General features: G+C 34.3%; 4 protein-coding genes across 5 annotated transcripts in view; 2 read left to right on the top strand and 2 right to left on the bottom strand.

The window, feature by feature from the left end:
* Positions 1-2,275, bottom strand: part of LOC108766288 (putative threonine dehydratase) — a 3,894-nt gene extending 1,619 nt beyond the window's left edge. The window contains exons 1-3 of the mRNA XM_018515472.1: positions 2,069-2,275; positions 1,427-1,498; positions 693-809 (exon numbers count right to left, since the gene is read on the bottom strand). Coding sequence (XP_018370974.1) covers positions 693-809; positions 1,427-1,498; positions 2,069-2,275 — 396 coding nt within the window. The remainder of the gene's footprint in view (positions 1-692; positions 810-1,426; positions 1,499-2,068) is intronic.
* Positions 2,276-2,971: 696 nt separating this feature from the next.
* PKD (serine/threonine-protein kinase D3) lies at positions 2,972-8,490 on the top strand. Of its 2 annotated transcripts, none has more exons than XM_018515469.1 (13): positions 2,972-3,342; positions 4,280-4,564; positions 4,657-4,788; positions 4,895-5,100; positions 5,241-5,520; positions 5,603-5,757; positions 5,860-5,921; positions 6,009-6,138; positions 6,267-6,399; positions 6,563-6,742; positions 6,948-7,700; positions 7,832-7,917; positions 8,000-8,490. In XM_018515469.1, exons 2-13 carry the CDS (start codon positions 4,300-4,302, stop codon positions 8,111-8,113), a joined length of 2,496 nt encoding a protein of 831 aa, XP_018370971.1. In that variant the 5' UTR covers positions 2,972-3,342; positions 4,280-4,299; the 3' UTR covers positions 8,114-8,490. The 2 variants fall into 2 exon arrangements, with proteins under 2 accessions (XP_018370971.1, XP_018370972.1); XM_018515470.1 differs by lacking the exon at positions 2,972-3,342 and adding an exon at positions 3,477-3,590.
* A 2,810-nt stretch (positions 8,491-11,300) lies between these two features.
* On the top strand, positions 11,301-14,424 carry LOC108766290 (uncharacterized). The gene is given in 5 exon segments (XM_083287372.1): positions 11,301-13,131; positions 13,199-13,457; positions 13,569-13,894; positions 13,896-14,094; positions 14,205-14,424. Coding segments are annotated over 5 exon segments (1,041 nt in total). The 5' UTR covers positions 11,301-13,018; the 3' UTR covers positions 14,349-14,424.
* Positions 14,425-15,030: 606 nt separating this feature from the next.
* Dhap-at (dihydroxyacetone phosphate acyltransferase) lies at positions 15,031-17,925 on the bottom strand. The gene is made up of 6 exons (XM_018515471.1): positions 17,634-17,925; positions 16,986-17,396; positions 16,392-16,905; positions 15,915-16,195; positions 15,491-15,744; positions 15,031-15,409 (listed from the first exon to the last, which is right to left on the bottom strand). Exons 1-6 carry the CDS (start codon positions 17,923-17,925, stop codon positions 15,074-15,076), a joined length of 2,088 nt encoding a protein of 695 aa, XP_018370973.1. The 3' UTR covers positions 15,031-15,073.

The following is a 17,925-nucleotide window of genomic DNA, read 5'->3' as shown; positions in this document are numbered from 1 at the left end:
GAGAGAGAGAGAGAGAGAGAGAGAGAGAGAGGAAGGAAGGAATGTGGGGATCAAATTGACATTTTTTTATTCTTTAATTTATATGTGTACAATAATAATATACGTTAACATTTTTATTTAGAATAGTTCTTAAATTGTAATTCGTTCATTTGCAACGATAACGAAATGCAACTCAAAAAACAAAATTTTCCAGAAAATTAATTCAAATATTTTGAATCATTAAAATATTCTAACATTAATTTTGAAATTTTGTTACAATAACTGGTAGAGCGATAAAAATACGTTTTTTCTGCTTTATATGTATCCATTTCTTTTTTACAAGCAGGTAAAAAAATAACATTTTTTCGGTTATATTATCGTTGTAGCAAATATCTATAATATATTATTTATTTTGAGATTGATAGTTATAATTGTATTTTAAGTCTCTTTTTAATATATAAAATGAGAAATTTCTTTTGATGCTATAAATCATAGATCTTATTTTTGTATTCACTTGCGTATAATAAATACTTACAAATTTTGAGAAATACCGATTGTACATTTTCTTGAGATTGAGAAATACGGATTGTACACTTTTGTAATTGTACTTTCAAAGCAATCATAATGAAATATTTATAAATATCTCAGATTATTGATTTGTACTAATTTTATTAAAAGTGTTAAGAATTAATCTTCATAATGTTATTTATTACCTGGTAGCAAGGTGTTTCCAAAATGTGTTTCTTTAGAAAAGACGCCGCCTTTTTGATCGTCGCATATGAAATTTTTGTCCTAAACACTGATTTGTTATATCCCTTTTCAATTACGTTCTACAAAAAAATATTAAACTGACTAACTTGCGTATCTTTTCCATATTTCACTGAATGTATACAATATAATGTATGGTGTATTGCGATTATTACTTCGGATAATGCAAATAATTCATTAGTAGTGTATTAATAATCGAATGGAGAAAGAGTTATATATTCTTTAATACAATTATTTTCAAAATATATAGAAATTGTATCATATTCTCTAAATTTTTGAAATGGAATTTCACTCTAAAGAGTGAAAATTGATCCATTCTTGAAAAAAAGCGGCTTAATTTTCAATCCATGAAAATAAGATTTCGTAAAAATGAGATTTCATCAAAGTGAGATTCACTCTAAAAGTTTTAAACAGTACGCGTAAAAATATAATTATGTACAATCTGCATATATACTTGATGAATATTTAGCTTTCTAATTAAGTGACTGTCAAAATCTAAAATTATGGGAGGCAATCCCGTTTGCCTAGAATCCCGATTGCACACACCACTCATGTCAGCTGGTACCTAGTAATTTTTCACTGCTTTACCAATGAGAATATTTTATTTTTAAATTAGCCAATTAGCGACGCATGTGTGCAACATGCAGTGTGTGCAATCGGAGCCTTCCTAAAATTATACCCATGTGAGATTAAAGCCTAGCCGGTTCAACGTGCGGGCCACAGTATAAGAAAATCTCCACGCATTTGATGTCTCCAGCGAGTGCATGATTGTTGTTTCTATCAGTTGCATTGCTGTCTCCGTCGAGTGCATTGCTGTTTCTATCGGTTGCACTGCTGTCTCCGTCGATTGCACTGCTGTCTCCGTCGATTGCATTGCTTTCTCCGTCGGTTGCACTGTTTTCTTCGTCGATTGCATTGCTGTCTCCGTCGATTTCATTGCTGTCTCCGTCGATTGCATTGCTGTTTCCGTCGGTTGCACTGTTGTTGTCTCCGTTGATTGCATTGCTGTTTCCGTCGGTTGCACTGCTGTCTCCGTAGATTGCATTGCTGTCTCCGTCGATTTCATTGCTGTCTCCGTCGATTGCATTGCTGTTTCCGTCGGTTGCACTGTTTTTGTCTTCGTCGATTGCACTGCTGTCTCCTTCGGTTGCACTGTTTTCTCCGTCGATTGCATTGCTGTCTCCGTCGAGTGCATTGCTGTTTCCATCGGTTGCATTGCTGTCTCCGTCGAGTGCATTGCTGTTTCCTTCGGTTGCACTGCTGTCTCCGTCGATTGCACTGCTGTCTCCGTCGTTTGCATTGCTGTCTCCGTCAGTTGCACTGTTTTCTCCGTCGATTGCATTGCTGTCTCCGTCGATTGCATTGCTGTTTCCGTCGATTGCACTGCTGTCTCCGTCGATTGCACTGCTGTCTCCGTCGTTTGCATTGCTGTCTCCGTCAGTTGCACTGTTTTCTCCGTCGATTGCATTGCTGTCTCCGTCGATTGCATTGCTGTTTTCTTCTGCTTTTTTTTCGACGGCGGGAACATGTTTAAAATTAAAAAATTGCACAAAAATCACTTGCAATTACGGATACACCGCACTAATTAAAGGGTAATGTCGGACTCGATTAATTATCGTCGTTGAATACAAGTCGCTTCTCGCAAGAATTTTGTCGTCAATAATAAATACATGTATCATTCGTTCTTTTCTGAAGCTGTGTTTTCTTTCCGACAATAAACGAAGAAAAGGAAGGAAAAGAGGGAGAAAGAGAGAATAGATATATATGTGTATTTTGTTTTTATAAACTTTGTAATCAACCAATGACACTCAATATAATATATAAATAATGAATATTTATCTTTATTTTTCCTTTACATATCTATATAATCGTCATCTTTTAAATCTTTATAACTTTGATCTTATTTTTATAATTTAATTTATTATATGTTAATAAAATTTTACAATATCTATTTAATTATTGAGAGATGATTTTACTTGTCTTTCCCTCTCTGTTTAAGTTCGAAAAATAACTTTTATTATTCTTTAACATATAGGAATAAAGATAAAAATAGTTTTGCAAGTATAATGAAAAATATTGTAAATATCAGCCTTATTGTAAATATGGCATTTTTTTCTCTATATAGTTCAACATACACATTTTGTGCACATAAAGAGAAATCAAATTCCTAATAAATTCCATCTAAAAGACAAGCACGTCATTTCTTTGGTATTTCTCTGTTGTTATCATCCAGATTTATTTCGACTATTATCATTTGAGAAATGCCGCCTCGGTAGTAGCTCTGGCAGTAGTCTCTCGGGAGCGCTGTTGGTCGTGAAGGCCCCCGGAAGTGGCGTGCTTATTGCCGCGGCGGATAACTGACTGCACTGGCACCGGAGAGGGTTTTACGTCAAGGTGGGTCGGTCACCTGGAGATAACTGTAAAATGTCATCGGCGAATGTGTGTCAGGCATGGACTTGACGGCGCGCACGACAGTGACACTCGCTGACTGGCTCGCGATCGTTCTGTCAATTATGCCGCCGCGTTCCTGAGGTGAAGGAGAACAGCCGCGTCGCACATCCAAGTCGGAGCTGACCCGACGAGGCGCACGAGGAAGTATGTAAGGAGTCGATCCCCGGACTCGAGGTCTCGGGGATTCGTCGGTTTACGCATAACTCTTTGTCGCTCGCTTCTACGCTTTCCTCCCGTCATTCTCTCCTTTCTCTCTCCCCCCCCCCCCCCCCCTCTCTCTCTCTCTCTTCGCTTTTTCCTCGCTTCACGAGAATCGCACCGGGCGTGTTGCATAGGTCGATTACGAAACTCCTTGTGCGCCGGATAAGCTACATTATAGAGGATACTTTGACGTAAGGAGATCATCGCGTCTCTCGTCGGGACGCTTCACGCATGTCATTCGGAGCGATGAATGATTCACTTGCATGAGAAAAAAATCAGCCAGCGTGGAAATAGTGAATAAGAGGCTTCACTGATGACTCTTTGACATTACGGCAGAGAGAAAGAGAGAGAGCGGGGATAATGAGTGATCTAATTATTTTTACACACAAATGACTATAATATACTGAACACATTTGTTTAGTTATTTTTATAATCCTCTCTCGTAATTAATTTATTTTTTCATTATTCCGGATATTTGTTTACACATCTGCTATACATCTGGCTCATTTTTTCTATCTTGGTACTCTAAAAATATAAATCCTTTATTCACTGTTTCTCTTATAATTCTTAAATATATATTATAAATTATAAATTTTCTACTGTATGTCAAGAGGAGAAATAAATCTTAATTAATTGTTGTTAATTTGTAATAAAATCAGAACTTTGCATGCAGTACAGATTATTCCAGCAACATTTGCAGCAACATTGTAACATTCTAAAAATATTACATCAACATTACAATGTTCCAACAGTATTGCAATAACACTGCAAATGTTGCTGCAAACTTCTATACTATATGGCCAGAAAGTTAAAATATATTACTAATCTTTAGATGTACAGTTTTAATCTATGTATCTATGAGTTTGTGTATACATTACAGGAAAAAATTCGCAAAGCATCATGGAGGGGGCAGAAGTTACATTTTTATTCCAGTTTGGTCTGATACGTGACACGGTCACGGTCGACAGCAGCACGCTTACTCTTAAGGCCCTGAAAGATCTCGCCTGTGATTTTATAAACACCAAGTGTCCGGAGCACGGATTGAATCATCTGTTTGAGAGATTAATTTTATTCAAGCACGATTACAATTCCACAAATGTTTTGCAGTTGGTTACAAACGCTACGGAAGTAGTTGACGAGACATTAGTAGAAATCGTGTTGACTGGTAAGAAAAGCTTGTTTGTTGCAGCGTTCAAATTTTGATTTCTTATACAAGATATGTATAGTTATTAAAAAAAATTGTTTGACACATTTTAGCACAAGTGCCAAGCGAATACGTTCCCATTCGACCTCATACCTTAGCAGTGCATTCCTACAAAGTACCAACATTTTGCGATTTTTGTGGTGAAATGCTATTTGGGCTTGTTCGACAAGGTCTCAAGTGTGAAGGTAAATTTATGATAAATATTTTATAATTTTTACTAAATCAAATATGTATATTTTTTATCCAATCTTTGTCATCTAACAGTAATAAAATGCTTATTTAATTTTTTAGGTTGTGGTATGAACTATCACAAAAGATGCGTCATTAAAGTACCGAACAACTGTTCGCAAGATGCAAGTCAAAGACGGCGTAGTTCAGCCATGCTGAATGTTCCGAGATCGCCAAGTCAGGGTTCCACTAGCAGCCTGACAAGCAATACCGACGATAATCACAGTTCAAATAGTACACTTAACACAAGCCAAAATAATAGTACATTGGTATGAGCGAAAGTATATAATTTGATTTTTATTTAATGTATACACATTGGAAACAAATAAATACGGCTTGATATTTTTCTTATTCTTTTTTATTTGCGAAATTCTTTGTGTGTCTGAATAAAATGTATACTGTCTTGTAGGCAATACCAAGTATAATGGCACCAAAACAGTCCTCTTCGCCGATATTAGGAGGACGGCCCGTTTGGGTGGAGCGCGAGCTCGCAACGCGAATAAAAATTCCGCACACATTCGTAGTACACACATATACACGCCCAACTGTATGTGGGTACTGTAAAAAATTGTTAAAAGGTATATTTAAACAAGGCCTTCAGTGTAAAGATTGTAAATGTAATACACACAAAAAATGTATGGATAAAATACCAAAAGACTGTACCGGAGAAAATCCACGAGATAATATAGGTAGAATACTTTGTATATAAATTCAGACAATTTGTTTTTTGTTCGTACATACATATGTAATAAATTAAAAATGCTTCCCTAGGCGAATACACAGATAGCGGTGTTGGCAGTGAACTAGAAACCAAATGTGATATTAGAAATGAGGAAGCTGATGCTGACAGTGACACAGAATCGTCGCCTCCAACACAAGATGCATCGTTCATAAATAATGAAAATAAGATACCCAATTATTATCCAGTAAGTTATTGTTCTCTTTCCAATGAATGGTTTTGGAATTACAAAAAATGGAGATGTCATTTTTAGAAAAAGTTTTGCAACATTGAAATTATGTGATTACAGGATCATGCACGATATAACGATGACGTTGCTTATGACGAAAGTCAAAAATCGCGACGGTCGAGGTAAGTTTCTATACTATAACAGTTTGATTTTCATTTATTTAAAATTTATATTTGTCATTTTTCTAATATCTTTTTTTATTAAAAAAGCTGTAATTCTACTCCAAGTAACAACATTCCATTAATGCGAATAGTACAAAGTGTGAAGCATACTAAGAAACGTGGGTCTAAGGTATTAAAAGAAGGTTGGATGGTACATTTCACAAATCGCGATCCAGTCGTGAGTATTCATAGAAACACTGGAAATTATATAATTATTCTAGTATATTTTCTGCTATCATTTAAGTTATTAATTACTATAAATATAAATGTATAGACTTAAATGAAATTATTTATCAATCTTTTCAGAAAAAAAAACATTATTGGCGGCTTGACACAAAAGCTATAACACTATTCCAAAGCGAGAATGGTTCTAAATATTACAAGGAGATACCATTAGCTGAAATTTCAGCAATTGAAACTGCTAAAACACCTTGTTCATGTGCGTTCTTGTTTGTAAACGAATTAGAAGTTATTTCTAATATTAGTTATTATCAGTTTTAAGTGCATTTTTTCCCTCTTTTTTTTTAAGATTTTACGTGTCAGATCCAACAAGCTTTTCTAAGTTGAACTTTTTTACACACTTTGCGTACTTTATATTGTAGATATAATGCATTGCTTTGAGCTAAAAACTGCCAATGCCGATTACTATGTCGGGGAGGATCCATCATACGGAGATAATTGCGGCCAAGTCTCTCCTCCCGAAAGTGGTATCGGAGCTCACATAGCTAGATCGTGGGAAACTACTATTAGACAAGCACTTATGCCTGTAACTGTGTCGACTAGTATGTATATTTAGTTTGCTACCGTGACACTGCAAAATGATAACACAAGATATTTTTTACGCCTTTTATTAGTTTATATTTTTTAAATTATTTAATACAGTATTTTGTATTCAGATATTATTTTTGTTTTTTAGAGATAAATGATACAGAAAGCATTGTGTATGTTGAAACGAATTATTGAAATGAATGTGTTTGTGTATTATAGATCAAGAAGAACCTGAAATTACTGAACCTGAGGAAAACGTTACCGATATGTCACAATTATATCAGATCTTCCCAGATGAAGTTTTAGGATCCGGACAATTCGGCATAGTTTACGGAGGTGTTCATCGCAAAAGCGGCCGCGCGGTGGCCATAAAAGTTATCGATAAATTACGTTTTCCCACCAAGCAGGAAGCCCAACTGAAAAACGAAGTAGCGATCTTGCAAAATCTGTCGCATAGCGGAGTGGTGAATTTGGAACGTATGTTTGAAACAACAGAGCGGATATTCGTAGTGATGGAGAAGCTAAAGGGCGATATGTTGGAAATGATTTTGAGCTCCGAAAAAGGACGACTCAGTGAACGAATAACCAAATTCCTCGTGACGCAAATTCTAGTTGCACTGAAACATCTTCACAGCAAGAACATCGTGCACTGTGATCTGAAGCCAGAGAACGTGTTACTGAGCAGCGACACGGACTTCACCCAGGTGAAATTATGCGACTTTGGATTTGCGCGAATAATTGGCGAGAAAAGCTTTCGGAGAAGTGTCGTCGGCACGCCAGCGTATCTAGCACCGGAAGTTTTGCGAAATAAAGGCTATAATCGGTCCTTAGATATGTGGAGCGTTGGTGTCATTATATATGTGTCATTAAGCGGCACGTTCCCCTTTAACGAAGAAGAGGACATTAATGAACAGATTCAGAATGCTGCCTTTATGTATCCGCCATCCCCGTGGAAGGAAATTTCAAGCGATGGTGATTAACACTTCTATTATTTCTCTATAAATTACTTTTGTGATTTAATATTAGCATATAAGAAATCATGTTTTTTTTTATCAATAGTATGAATTTATATATTCCTTTCATATTATTTTCTTGTCTTTCAGCTATTGATTTAATCAATAACCTTCTGCAAGTTAAGCAGAGGAAGAGATATACTGTAGATAGAAGCTTGCAACACGTGTGGTTACAAGTAAGCATTATTTTTATACCTCAATCGATTATCTTTGTTTTATTGATTGCATGATTATTACTAACAAATTTCTTTTTCTAAGGATTATCAAACGTGGTGTGACTTGAGAAAATTGGAGCAGAAAGTTGGCTATCGCTACTTGACTCATGAAAGTGACGACGCACGTTGGATTGCGTACAGTAATCACGAGACATGACAGAACTGTTCGCCTGTTTTGAACATCGAGGCATTACCGACTTCCTTGTCACTACACAAAGGCTGGGCTCGATATGCTCGAGCCACTCTACGACGGTTTATTCGTGCCTGACTCAGTAAAAGTACGTGAAAACTAGTACAACTTTGTCTTTCGGGCGATATCCCGAATATGTCATTCTCCGTTTTAGAATAGAATTGGCATTGGCATTCTGAATTTGCATTTCGGGATACTGCTATTCCAAAATACTTACTAACATTATTAAACATTCTGAAAGCTTCCATAACGTTAACATTCCCACAAAGTGGTCCTAGCACAAAAGGATTTTGATTCGCGGTATGTAGTGATAAATAAAAATAATAAGCGAAAAATGATCTACAAACATCTAATGTTTGTTAAATATGTAGAAATACCGCGTTTGTGTTTAGTAGGTTTTTAACCAATTCCATTTTAAATACCTATTTTAAATGTTATTTGTAGAGAGTGTCTCTATGTAAGTTACTTAAACTACGTTGTAACAACGTAGACATTTTTATCGCTTTAATTTTACATTATATTTAGGATAATGTTATTTTATAAAACATTTTAGATATTTTATAAAATTATTATTAATTTTTATCAGCTCTTTTTGGGGTGACTTTATATTTTATTGATATAATTTACTTTTTAATGCATAATAATAATTTTAAATTTATTCCTATGTATTAACATATAACTTGTAATTTGCAGTTTATGATATACGTAGCTGAAAGCTTTAGTTGCATTTATAGCAAATTAATAGTGAATATAACTTACCCATGCAGTAAAATGCTGTTTTCGCATAAATTGTTTTTAATTAGTTTATTTTTATATTTTTATATGTAAATTAATATATTTTTTATTTTAAATTAAAATTATTAAATTATTAATAGTTGTAATTAATGAAATTTAATATAGTTTAATAATTATATGATTAATTTAGTATTATAAATTAAACATTTATAAAAGAAAAGCTAGATTTTTGAATCTCAATCAATTTTTAAAAGTTTTATGTATGGGTATAGATATAGTCACTGATATATATCTTATATTGCAGAATACTGCAACATAAATTGAATATCAATCGAAAGGAATATCAAGTAATTTATGTTACGATAATTTAAATGTTTTTATGTTTGTTAACAGCTTTAATCTTTACAAATTATATGATAATTTGGATATGTTTTAAATATTTGAAAAAAAAAATATCATTTGAAATTCTTAAAGATTTTTTTCGAAATTGAAACTTGCGTACATGTTAAAAATTATGACGTTAATTCCAAGAAATAGATGTTTTATATTAAAAAAATATAATCATGTTATTGAGTTAAAGTATATGTTAATACATGTTAATTTTTAAAGTATAGTAAGAAGCACAAAATGGTGATATGTGTATGGTATCTCAATTTTTGTTAGCAACTGATTGGCGAATCTCTATATTATATTTTGGTTATTTATAATCCAAGCTTTGTAGCTTTAAAAAAAAATATATATACGAGGGCAAATCAATAAATACCCGTGTTTCAAGACAGGCAGCATTACTGATGCAAGTTGGCATTACCATCGTGTACTACCATCTTTCAAACGACGCCATACAAAATTTCAGAGTGATTCATGCAATAGTCTTGATTTGACAGCAATTCGTAGTGAGCGTATTTGATGTTTTCTGATACAATGGAAAAAGAGCAATATCGATCCGTGATTCGTTTCTTATTTTTGGATGGAAAAACGTGCGAAGAAATAAAAACAAAGTTGGATACCGTCTATGGGAACTCTTCACCATCTATGACAACCGTTAGGTATTGGTTCAACGAATTCAAACGTGGTCGTTCGTCTGTTTTTAATGAGGAGCGCCCAGGCCACCCGGCAAACGTGATTACTGGAAATCGTTGAAAAAATCCATGACATGATTCTCGCCGAACGAAAGTGCATGAAGTAGCAGAGGCCGTAGGCGTGTCGTACGGAACGGCATTCAATATTTTGCATGATAACTCGGGAATGAAAAAGCTGTCGGCCCGATGGTTGCCGCGATTGCTTACGGCGGACAACAAGCGGATGCGGTTATCAATTTCAAAGCAGTATTTGGAACTGTTCAAGCGCAATCCGAACGAGTTTTTGCGTCGAGTCGTAACCGTTGATAAAACATGGATTCATTACTACACACCGGAGACCAAGCAACAGTCAAAACAGTGGATCTTACCGTGCTCCGAAGAAGGCCAAGATGGTCCCATCGGCCGGAAAAGCGATGGCCACCGTTTTTTGGAATGCGCAAGGCGTGATCTTCATCGACTACATAGGGGAAGAAAAAACTATCACGGAGCAGCACTATACTGACTTATTGGGCCGATTCGATGTTGAATTGAAGAAAAAACGTCCCCATTTGGCGAAAAAAAAAGTGTTGTTCCATCAGGACAATGAACCGGCTCACTCCTCCGCAGTCGCCACAGCCAAATTGATCGAATTGCTGCCGCATCCACCGTACTCTCCGGATTTAGCTCCCTGTGACTTCTTCTTGTTTCCAAACTTGAAAAAATGGCTCGCTGGAAAGAAATTCACGTCGAATGAGGAGGTCATCGCCGAAACAGGCCTATTTTGTAGAGTTTGACAAATCATATTTTTCTGAGGGGTTAAAAAAATGGCAGGAGCGTTGGGAAAAATGTATCCTCCTAAAAGGGGATTACGTTGCAAAATAAAAAAAATTTTTGTGAAAAGTTTGCGTCTTCATTACTAACACGGGTACTTATTGATTTGCCCTCGATATATATATCGTTTTTTCATTGCGATAACATTAGAATGTCGTTGAATGAAATAGATATACTTAAATGCGGTGGTATTCTCTTTATAAAATTTGCTTATCGATGATATGGAACGATGATTGTGTCAGTAGTCAATACGAGAGAAATGAGGTTGACTTAGATTAACAAGCTAGAAATGTGAATATTATATGCGAGAGAACTTATTAAAATTATTAAGATGGTGCAAGAAAGATTTGTCATATTCATTAAATAAACTCGAAAATGAAATTGCATAAACTTGAAGCTATTTTTATTAATTACAATATAAGTATATTATTCTTTATTTAGAAAAACAATTTTTGAATATCCTTTTAAAAAATTTAGATCCATTTGTCTATTTAAATCAAAATTTAATATAAAAAATTTAATGTAAAAAAACGACGAAGCTTTTGCACTAGCCTAATAATTGATTTATTCAAATGAATCTATTTAAAATATTTAAAATATTTCGTAAATGGCTCAGATAAAGAGGTGCAATCTTTCCGGAAGAAATATTTCTATATTTAATAACTATATAAAGAGAATATATTCGATTTCGAATAGCTGAGTATGTATTGGATCATAAATTGGCATAATACCCTTAAAAATGCGGCCTATACCTTTAATAACCTTTATAAGTATAATATAGAAAATCGTTTCTCATTTTATATCGTGTAATGCAATAGTGCGATTTTTACGTTCCTTAAGAACAGAGTAAATATTATATATCCAATGAGGATATCACAATGCGAAATGACGATAAAAACATAAAGAGATAATCGATATACATGTAACATAAAAGATATATAAGCGCGTGCGTCAACAGGCGCGTTAATTGTTATATTTTATAATAACTTTTAAAAAGTTTATCGTAACCTTACTCGTAGAATATCGTAGATCAATGTCTTATGCGCATATTGTACGCACCTATACTTAAGAAGAGTCTACTTACGCTATGCAAATATAATCTCTTAAGTCGTGCGTATGCGATCAACCTCGTACTCATGGAAAACGCATTTATAATACTCGATGCATTTAATGCCAGGCATTTAAGTGTTCTTCCCGCATAAGAGGAAGGAAAATACTCCAATGTATGTAGGAACAAATGCTGTAATTGTAATCTCTTATACTTACCATCGCGCTAATTTTATGCTTTTCCGCATTCGTGGTTGGAAGGCAGGATATATCATATATATAAATAAGCAACATATAATAAAAAGAGTTTTATTAACTCTCATGTAATTGCACACAAATTCGACTTACAATTCCATACTTTAAAAGAACTTAGTACTTTCTGAACCAAGAAAGCGATGTATCGTGCAGTTAGATAATGCGTATGTTACTTAATCTGATATCCTGAGATCTAAAAAAAAAACGTTACCGCAAACGTCTTGAACAATATATGTACAATAGATTGCCGGCTTATGTACTTAGTGCCAGATGAAAGTCTCAATTTATATGTTCTTTTTGTGGTAATAGTAATAAAAGATAATCATAACAAGCAGCAGCATGTTCATATTCATGAGCACATTTCTCTTCGTAACGCGTTAGATTGAATGGAGGAGAAGATGGCTTTTCAGTGCCACATGTGAGTTTTGATATTAAATTAATTTGTATATCGCTCTAAGCCTTCTATCCGAAAATGGTACCAATAAACGGAATTTGCCTTACTCATCCAGAAAGTGATATACTGCTACATTATTTATTCCCCGCGAATGTGTTCCCTAAAATTTTTCTTGGAAAATTACGTTTCCATCAATGTCATGAGAGAATAACAAATCATGACAAATTGAATTAGCATCATGCGAGATAAATCATAAAAAAGAAAGAGACATAAGGAAGTGGCCTTTTCTGTAACAACCGTTTCCGATGCATGAGCATCATCAGCCGTTTCGTTCTCTTTAATCCTAACAGAACATCTCTGCTGGAAATAATGGTGTCTCTTCGCGCGTGTCACCTGCAGCATATCCATGCCCGACACCGGACAGTTTCTGAATTACAGATACGCAGTAGAGACTTGGAGAAGTTCACGTGTTATATACTTGATTAGTGACAAGAATGAGATGCGTTTCGCCCGCGGGATAACGTACAATAATAAGTAACATTATATCCAAATATGTTTGTGCACGGCGCGTTTTGCGTTCTGTGTACCATAATACTTTTCCTTAACGCTATCGTAGCGGAATGGGTGGACATGCCGCAATTCTCGGACGAAACAAAGGTTTACAGGTAAGTTAGTTACATCATTTAGTTCTCTGGCTCGCTCTAGATTAATATCGCTTGTATACTCTTTAAGGATACCTTCTGTACAGCACAATCAGTTTTATAAGTTCAGACGAGGCGACACGGACAACATTAACTTTCCCGGTAGTCAACGAAATGGTAGCCAAGTCAAAGCCACATATGCGATGCATAATAGAAGGACGGAGATTAAGAAGATAAATTCTGTCTCGGTATCAACAACGCCGGTGAATCTGTTTCCCCATCAAATCACTGATAAAGCAGATATCGGTACAACGGTTCGCACTGCAACGATCACCGATGCTGTGACTGAGGTAACGGAAAGGTGTTCACGGGATAAAGAACTGAAATTAATAAACAAACCATGTACAAACAAAATAATTTATTTTTTTGATTAGACATTGTAAATATTTTAAATGTTTTAGAATAAATTAAACAAACAAGAACGACTTAACAAGAACGATATGATGTCACCAACAAAGGATACAATGGTTAACACACTTACGACTCAACCGCCACCAAATACCGAACAAAAAACGTCGCAAGATAAATACGACAACGACACATCGAAGCAGGATGATGGTATATTCCAATACTTGCCCATAGACATACTCAAAAGTGTTCACCATACTTTGCAATCGCAGCCAGCGTCGGTCGAAGGAAAACTTTACTTTCTTAAAACGATCGAGAAGACATTGATGTCAGAAATAGGTAAGATTTGCCCGCACATTTCCTTCGCACGTTATCAAAACGGAAAGTTTTTATATATTATACTCATCAACAGAATCTCGCCTTACCACTACTATGGCACCAAGTCGCAAAATAAGAGGTGTCGAGTATTATGGGCACGATGATCATGAAGATCATTCTTTAGGATTCCCTTCGATAGAAGGCACACTGATGGCCATATCATTCCTCACGTTTGCAGTTTATCTTGTTCGATTAGTCATGGTAAGGAATATTCCTCGAGACGCTGATCTCTCGACTAGAATTATTACTAACTGTAAAATTGCACTCTACTTTCTTTGACGTGTGTATTATTGAAGATGAAATCATTGCAGCTTCTCCTCCGGAATATTAACACGCCTACGACCACCACAACCGCCGCTACAGTGTTTCTTGGCAAACGAAAACGCTCCACCGATCTCGACGATGACACCGCTAGGATACTTAATAACATTAATAGTTTCGTTCCTGATTTTTAAAATGTAATATAAAATAGTGTATTATTAATGGTGGGTATAACTGGAAAATTAATGATTCTATATGAAAAAATATGTCGAAAATATATGGCAAAATTTTTTCATACGAAGCTTTATATATTTCCGAGAAAATCAATTTTAAAGCTAAAAATGAGAGATTTGAAAACTTTGTACATATATGTATGTACTCGTAGAAAAAGGTTAAAAATTATGTAACTTGAATAAATAGCGATTTCTCGAATTTCAATCAACAAAGCTTTGTATGAAAAAATCGGATATTTTTTATCTGTTTTTTTTTTTTCATGTAAGATTATTCCTTTCCCGATTGTGCCACCAATAATAACATACCCTGCATGTCTACAGCTCGTGAATTAAAGCGGAATGTACTATCGATGTATCGACACATATATCTCACAGTTAAAATCAAATTATGATTATTAATATAATGCTATTATTAATACACTGAAAAAAAATTTGTTTAACTAACTAAACACATTTAGTTGTTTGCAGATTTGGTTAATTCGACAAATTTTATTTAATTGAATTTAACCGTAGTCTGCTTAACATTGAACAATTTGTTAGGCAGACTACGGTTGAATTCGATTAAATAAAATTTGTTGAATTAACCAAATCTGCAAACAACTAAATGTGTTTAGTTAGTTGAACAATTTTTTTTCCAGTGTACTATTAGTATTGATGTATCAAATTCATTGTTTCATGATAAACTGTTATAATTTAGCTTGTATATCCATCGATGATGTTGAAATAATTAAAGGAAACGCGTCGACGTAAATTTCCGTTGGATGACTTAATGGTAATTCGAGCAATGCTCCAATAAGATATGCCAATTTTGCTTTATCCGTTCGATACGTATTGGTATGTTTCTGGTATGCGACGATACCTTGCGATAATAAGCTAGACCATGCTGTGTTACACAGATCAAGAGATAAACAGTAGGGATGTTGACACCGGTCTTTAGTCTCGAATATTAATCTTTCCACTTCTTTCTGCGTTTCGACAAGAATTGTCTGATCCGTGAGTTCGACTGATGTTCTTTCCGTCCACTAAAAAGGAAGAAGTATATACAAATGTTTAATGTATTGTCTCTTATTAGAGTTAGTTTCGTTTAGATAAATTTTTCTTACCTCAGATAATAAGATACATATTACATACGTAACGTCTATGAAAGGTAATATAATGTTATGCAAGATAGAAAACAGTTTGGTGTTATTTCCTATAAAAATTAAATCGTTCACTGTATACAAGCAGTTCTGTGATATCAATACATTTAACGACTTTTCCCATTCTATTTTAATTAAAGTTTTGTCTTCAATTGATCGCATCGCGAATTCTGTACTGAATAATCTTCTTAACAATTCATACCGTTCCAAAGCTACTTCTGCAAATAAAATACGAGATTGATAAAAGAACTATAAGAAAAATAAATAAAGTAATTCTTTCCAATCTGTATACTTGCATGGAAAGGAAACGATAATTACTTTTTTATATTTTACTATTACATCAGTAATAAAATAAAACATTATTGATGTTAATGTTTACAATCATTACCGGTTTCAATGCCATTCTCTCCTATCGTTGCAGTTATAAAAACTATTTCTGCTAAAAAAGCCAAAGTCGGATTGCTATAAATAGCAATATTAATGGCAGGTACCGCTATTTGCAAAGTCTGTTCAGACAGAGGGTATCCTTTAATATTTGAATTATTTAACTGTTTCATTCTTTTATGCTTTTGTTTGATTTTTAACGTGTTTGATGAATCGAGCACTATTAACTCATCATGCGGTTTTAAAGATTCCAATATTTCCTGTTTGATCGCGTCGTTATCAGTACTGCAACAAATTATGCATACATAATGTAGAATTCTGAAGATTTAAATATTAACAGATATCTATGTCTATAGTTTATAATTAAAATAATAGGCGAGATTATAAAAACTAAGAATGAATAATGTTACACATGCAGATTAATTACAACTCCAAGCTATATTGTACATATTATATATATTGTACAAAGTTTAATACTTACGTTTCAGTTCCATACATTAAGGCTTTCAATGACTTAGTAACGAAGCTCTTAAACCATTGATAGTCTTGAATCAATAAATCGAGTGTGTATGGTTCTTTCGGTTTCGTTTGAATTTTTTCATTAAGGAGCAAAGCTATAATATTGATCGGCATAAGTACAGTATTCTTCTTGTGTGATTCTATTATAAGATAAGCTATATTCTCTACAACTGATGATGGAATTTTGAAGGAAGGTTGTAAAATTTTTTTTTGTCGATATGTCTTATCCACGAATTGACTGGCGGATATTGGCTCCCCGATGTTAAAGAAAATGCGTCCATGAGAAAAAGGTTTCTGTAGAATGGAGAGTGACCGAAAAAGTCGAGCCGTACTTTCTTTCGGCTTCGGAACTCCTAGCATTTCATAAACGAATAATAATTCTTCCGGTGGACGTTCATAATTAATACTCATAGGTACAAAATATATGTCGGGCACGTCGCCTTGAAGTAAACTTTCTATAATGATGGATAAAAGACCTGTGAAAGATTGATATGAGATTTCAATATCTGTCCTTTTCCATAATTTGAGATTATTTAAAAACTCTTTTCTTACCTACCGTATTTCGGTATCGTACTCTTTTGACTACGACTCCGTGTACCTTCGATAAAAAATTCTATCGCCCTATCACTGTGACTAACAATAGTGTTAACATATGATCGGAAAATTTGCTTGTACAATAAATCATTTGAGAAACTACGTCTTATATAAAATGCTCCAGTTTTTCGCAGTAGTTCTCCCACTATTTTCATATTATAAAAATCCATGCCAGCTGCAATATTCGGCAGTGCCATGTCGTAAGAAAAGAGAATATATGACAACAGAATAAAATCCAAGTAACTTCTGTGCGATGGAACATAGATATACTGTGCTTGAGATATTCGTGTTTCTTTCTTTAAGTTAGAAAGCATAGTTTCATTTATATAAATCTGCGAGAACATTCTCTTCATAGCTTTTGTAATAAAAATACCTGAAATTACCAAACATATTATAAAACATTTAGCAAGAAACAAATGTGCTAATATTCATCAATCATTGAATTAGAAGTACAATTTTATTTTATCTTCTTGAGGCAAAAAATACAAAACATTTGATAAAAAAAATTATAGTCTCTCTTAATTATAATTCCTAAAAAACATTAGTAGATAAAATAATAAGTATATAGTACATGGAATTAGAACTGAAACAATATTTATCAAAAATATACCTATCCAACGAACAGTCGCCAAATCTGCTTTACTAGCCATCTCGTTTATCATGGCACGGGCATTATTCTCAACATCTTTAACTTCAACACCTGTAGTCTTTGCTATTGTATCAATGGCAGCTTTGACTTGTTTGTCCTGCAAGACAGCTTGCATGATCCTCTCCCTGTCATATACTGAATCCGGTGGCAACATATGCGGTAATGCCGGATCCATAGGCCGTGTCGCCCACAAAAAGTCACAATCCCTTCGTCTATCCTCGAGCATATCGACAAACTTAGCGTTACGCTCCAT

The sequence above is a fragment of the Trachymyrmex cornetzi genome, unplaced genomic scaffold (assembly GCF_001594075.2).
Source record: "Trachymyrmex cornetzi isolate Tcor2-1 unplaced genomic scaffold, Tcor1.1 scaffold579, whole genome shotgun sequence".
Classification (NCBI taxonomy): domain Eukaryota; kingdom Metazoa; phylum Arthropoda; class Insecta; order Hymenoptera; family Formicidae; genus Trachymyrmex; species Trachymyrmex cornetzi.
Note: the sequence above shows the minus strand (reverse complement) of the source record. Positions and strands in the feature narration are given on the sequence as shown.

Excerpts from the sequence above, each read along its gene's own strand:
- PKD (XM_018515469.1), top strand. The coding sequence starts at position 4,300 with ATGGAGGGGGCAGAAGTTACATTTTTATTCCAGTTTGGTCTGATACGT. Across the intron at positions 5,922-6,008 it reads CAAAAATCGCGACGGTCGAG|CTGTAATTCTACTCCAAGTA; the intron begins GTAAGTTTCTAT and ends TTATTAAAAAAG. Across the intron at positions 7,918-7,999 it reads TGCAACACGTGTGGTTACAA|GATTATCAAACGTGGTGTGA; the intron begins GTAAGCATTATT and ends TCTTTTTCTAAG.
- Dhap-at (XM_018515471.1), bottom strand. The coding sequence starts at position 17,925 with ATGGAGCGTAACGCTAAGTTTGTCGATATGCTCGAGGATAGACGAAGG. Across the intron at positions 17,397-17,633 it reads GGCGACTGTTCGTTGGATAG|GTATTTTTATTACAAAAGCT; the intron begins GTATATTTTTGA and ends TGGTAATTTCAG. Across the intron at positions 16,196-16,391 it reads TTAATGTATGGAACTGAAAC|TACTGATAACGACGCGATCA; the intron begins GTAAGTATTAAA and ends AATTTGTTGCAG.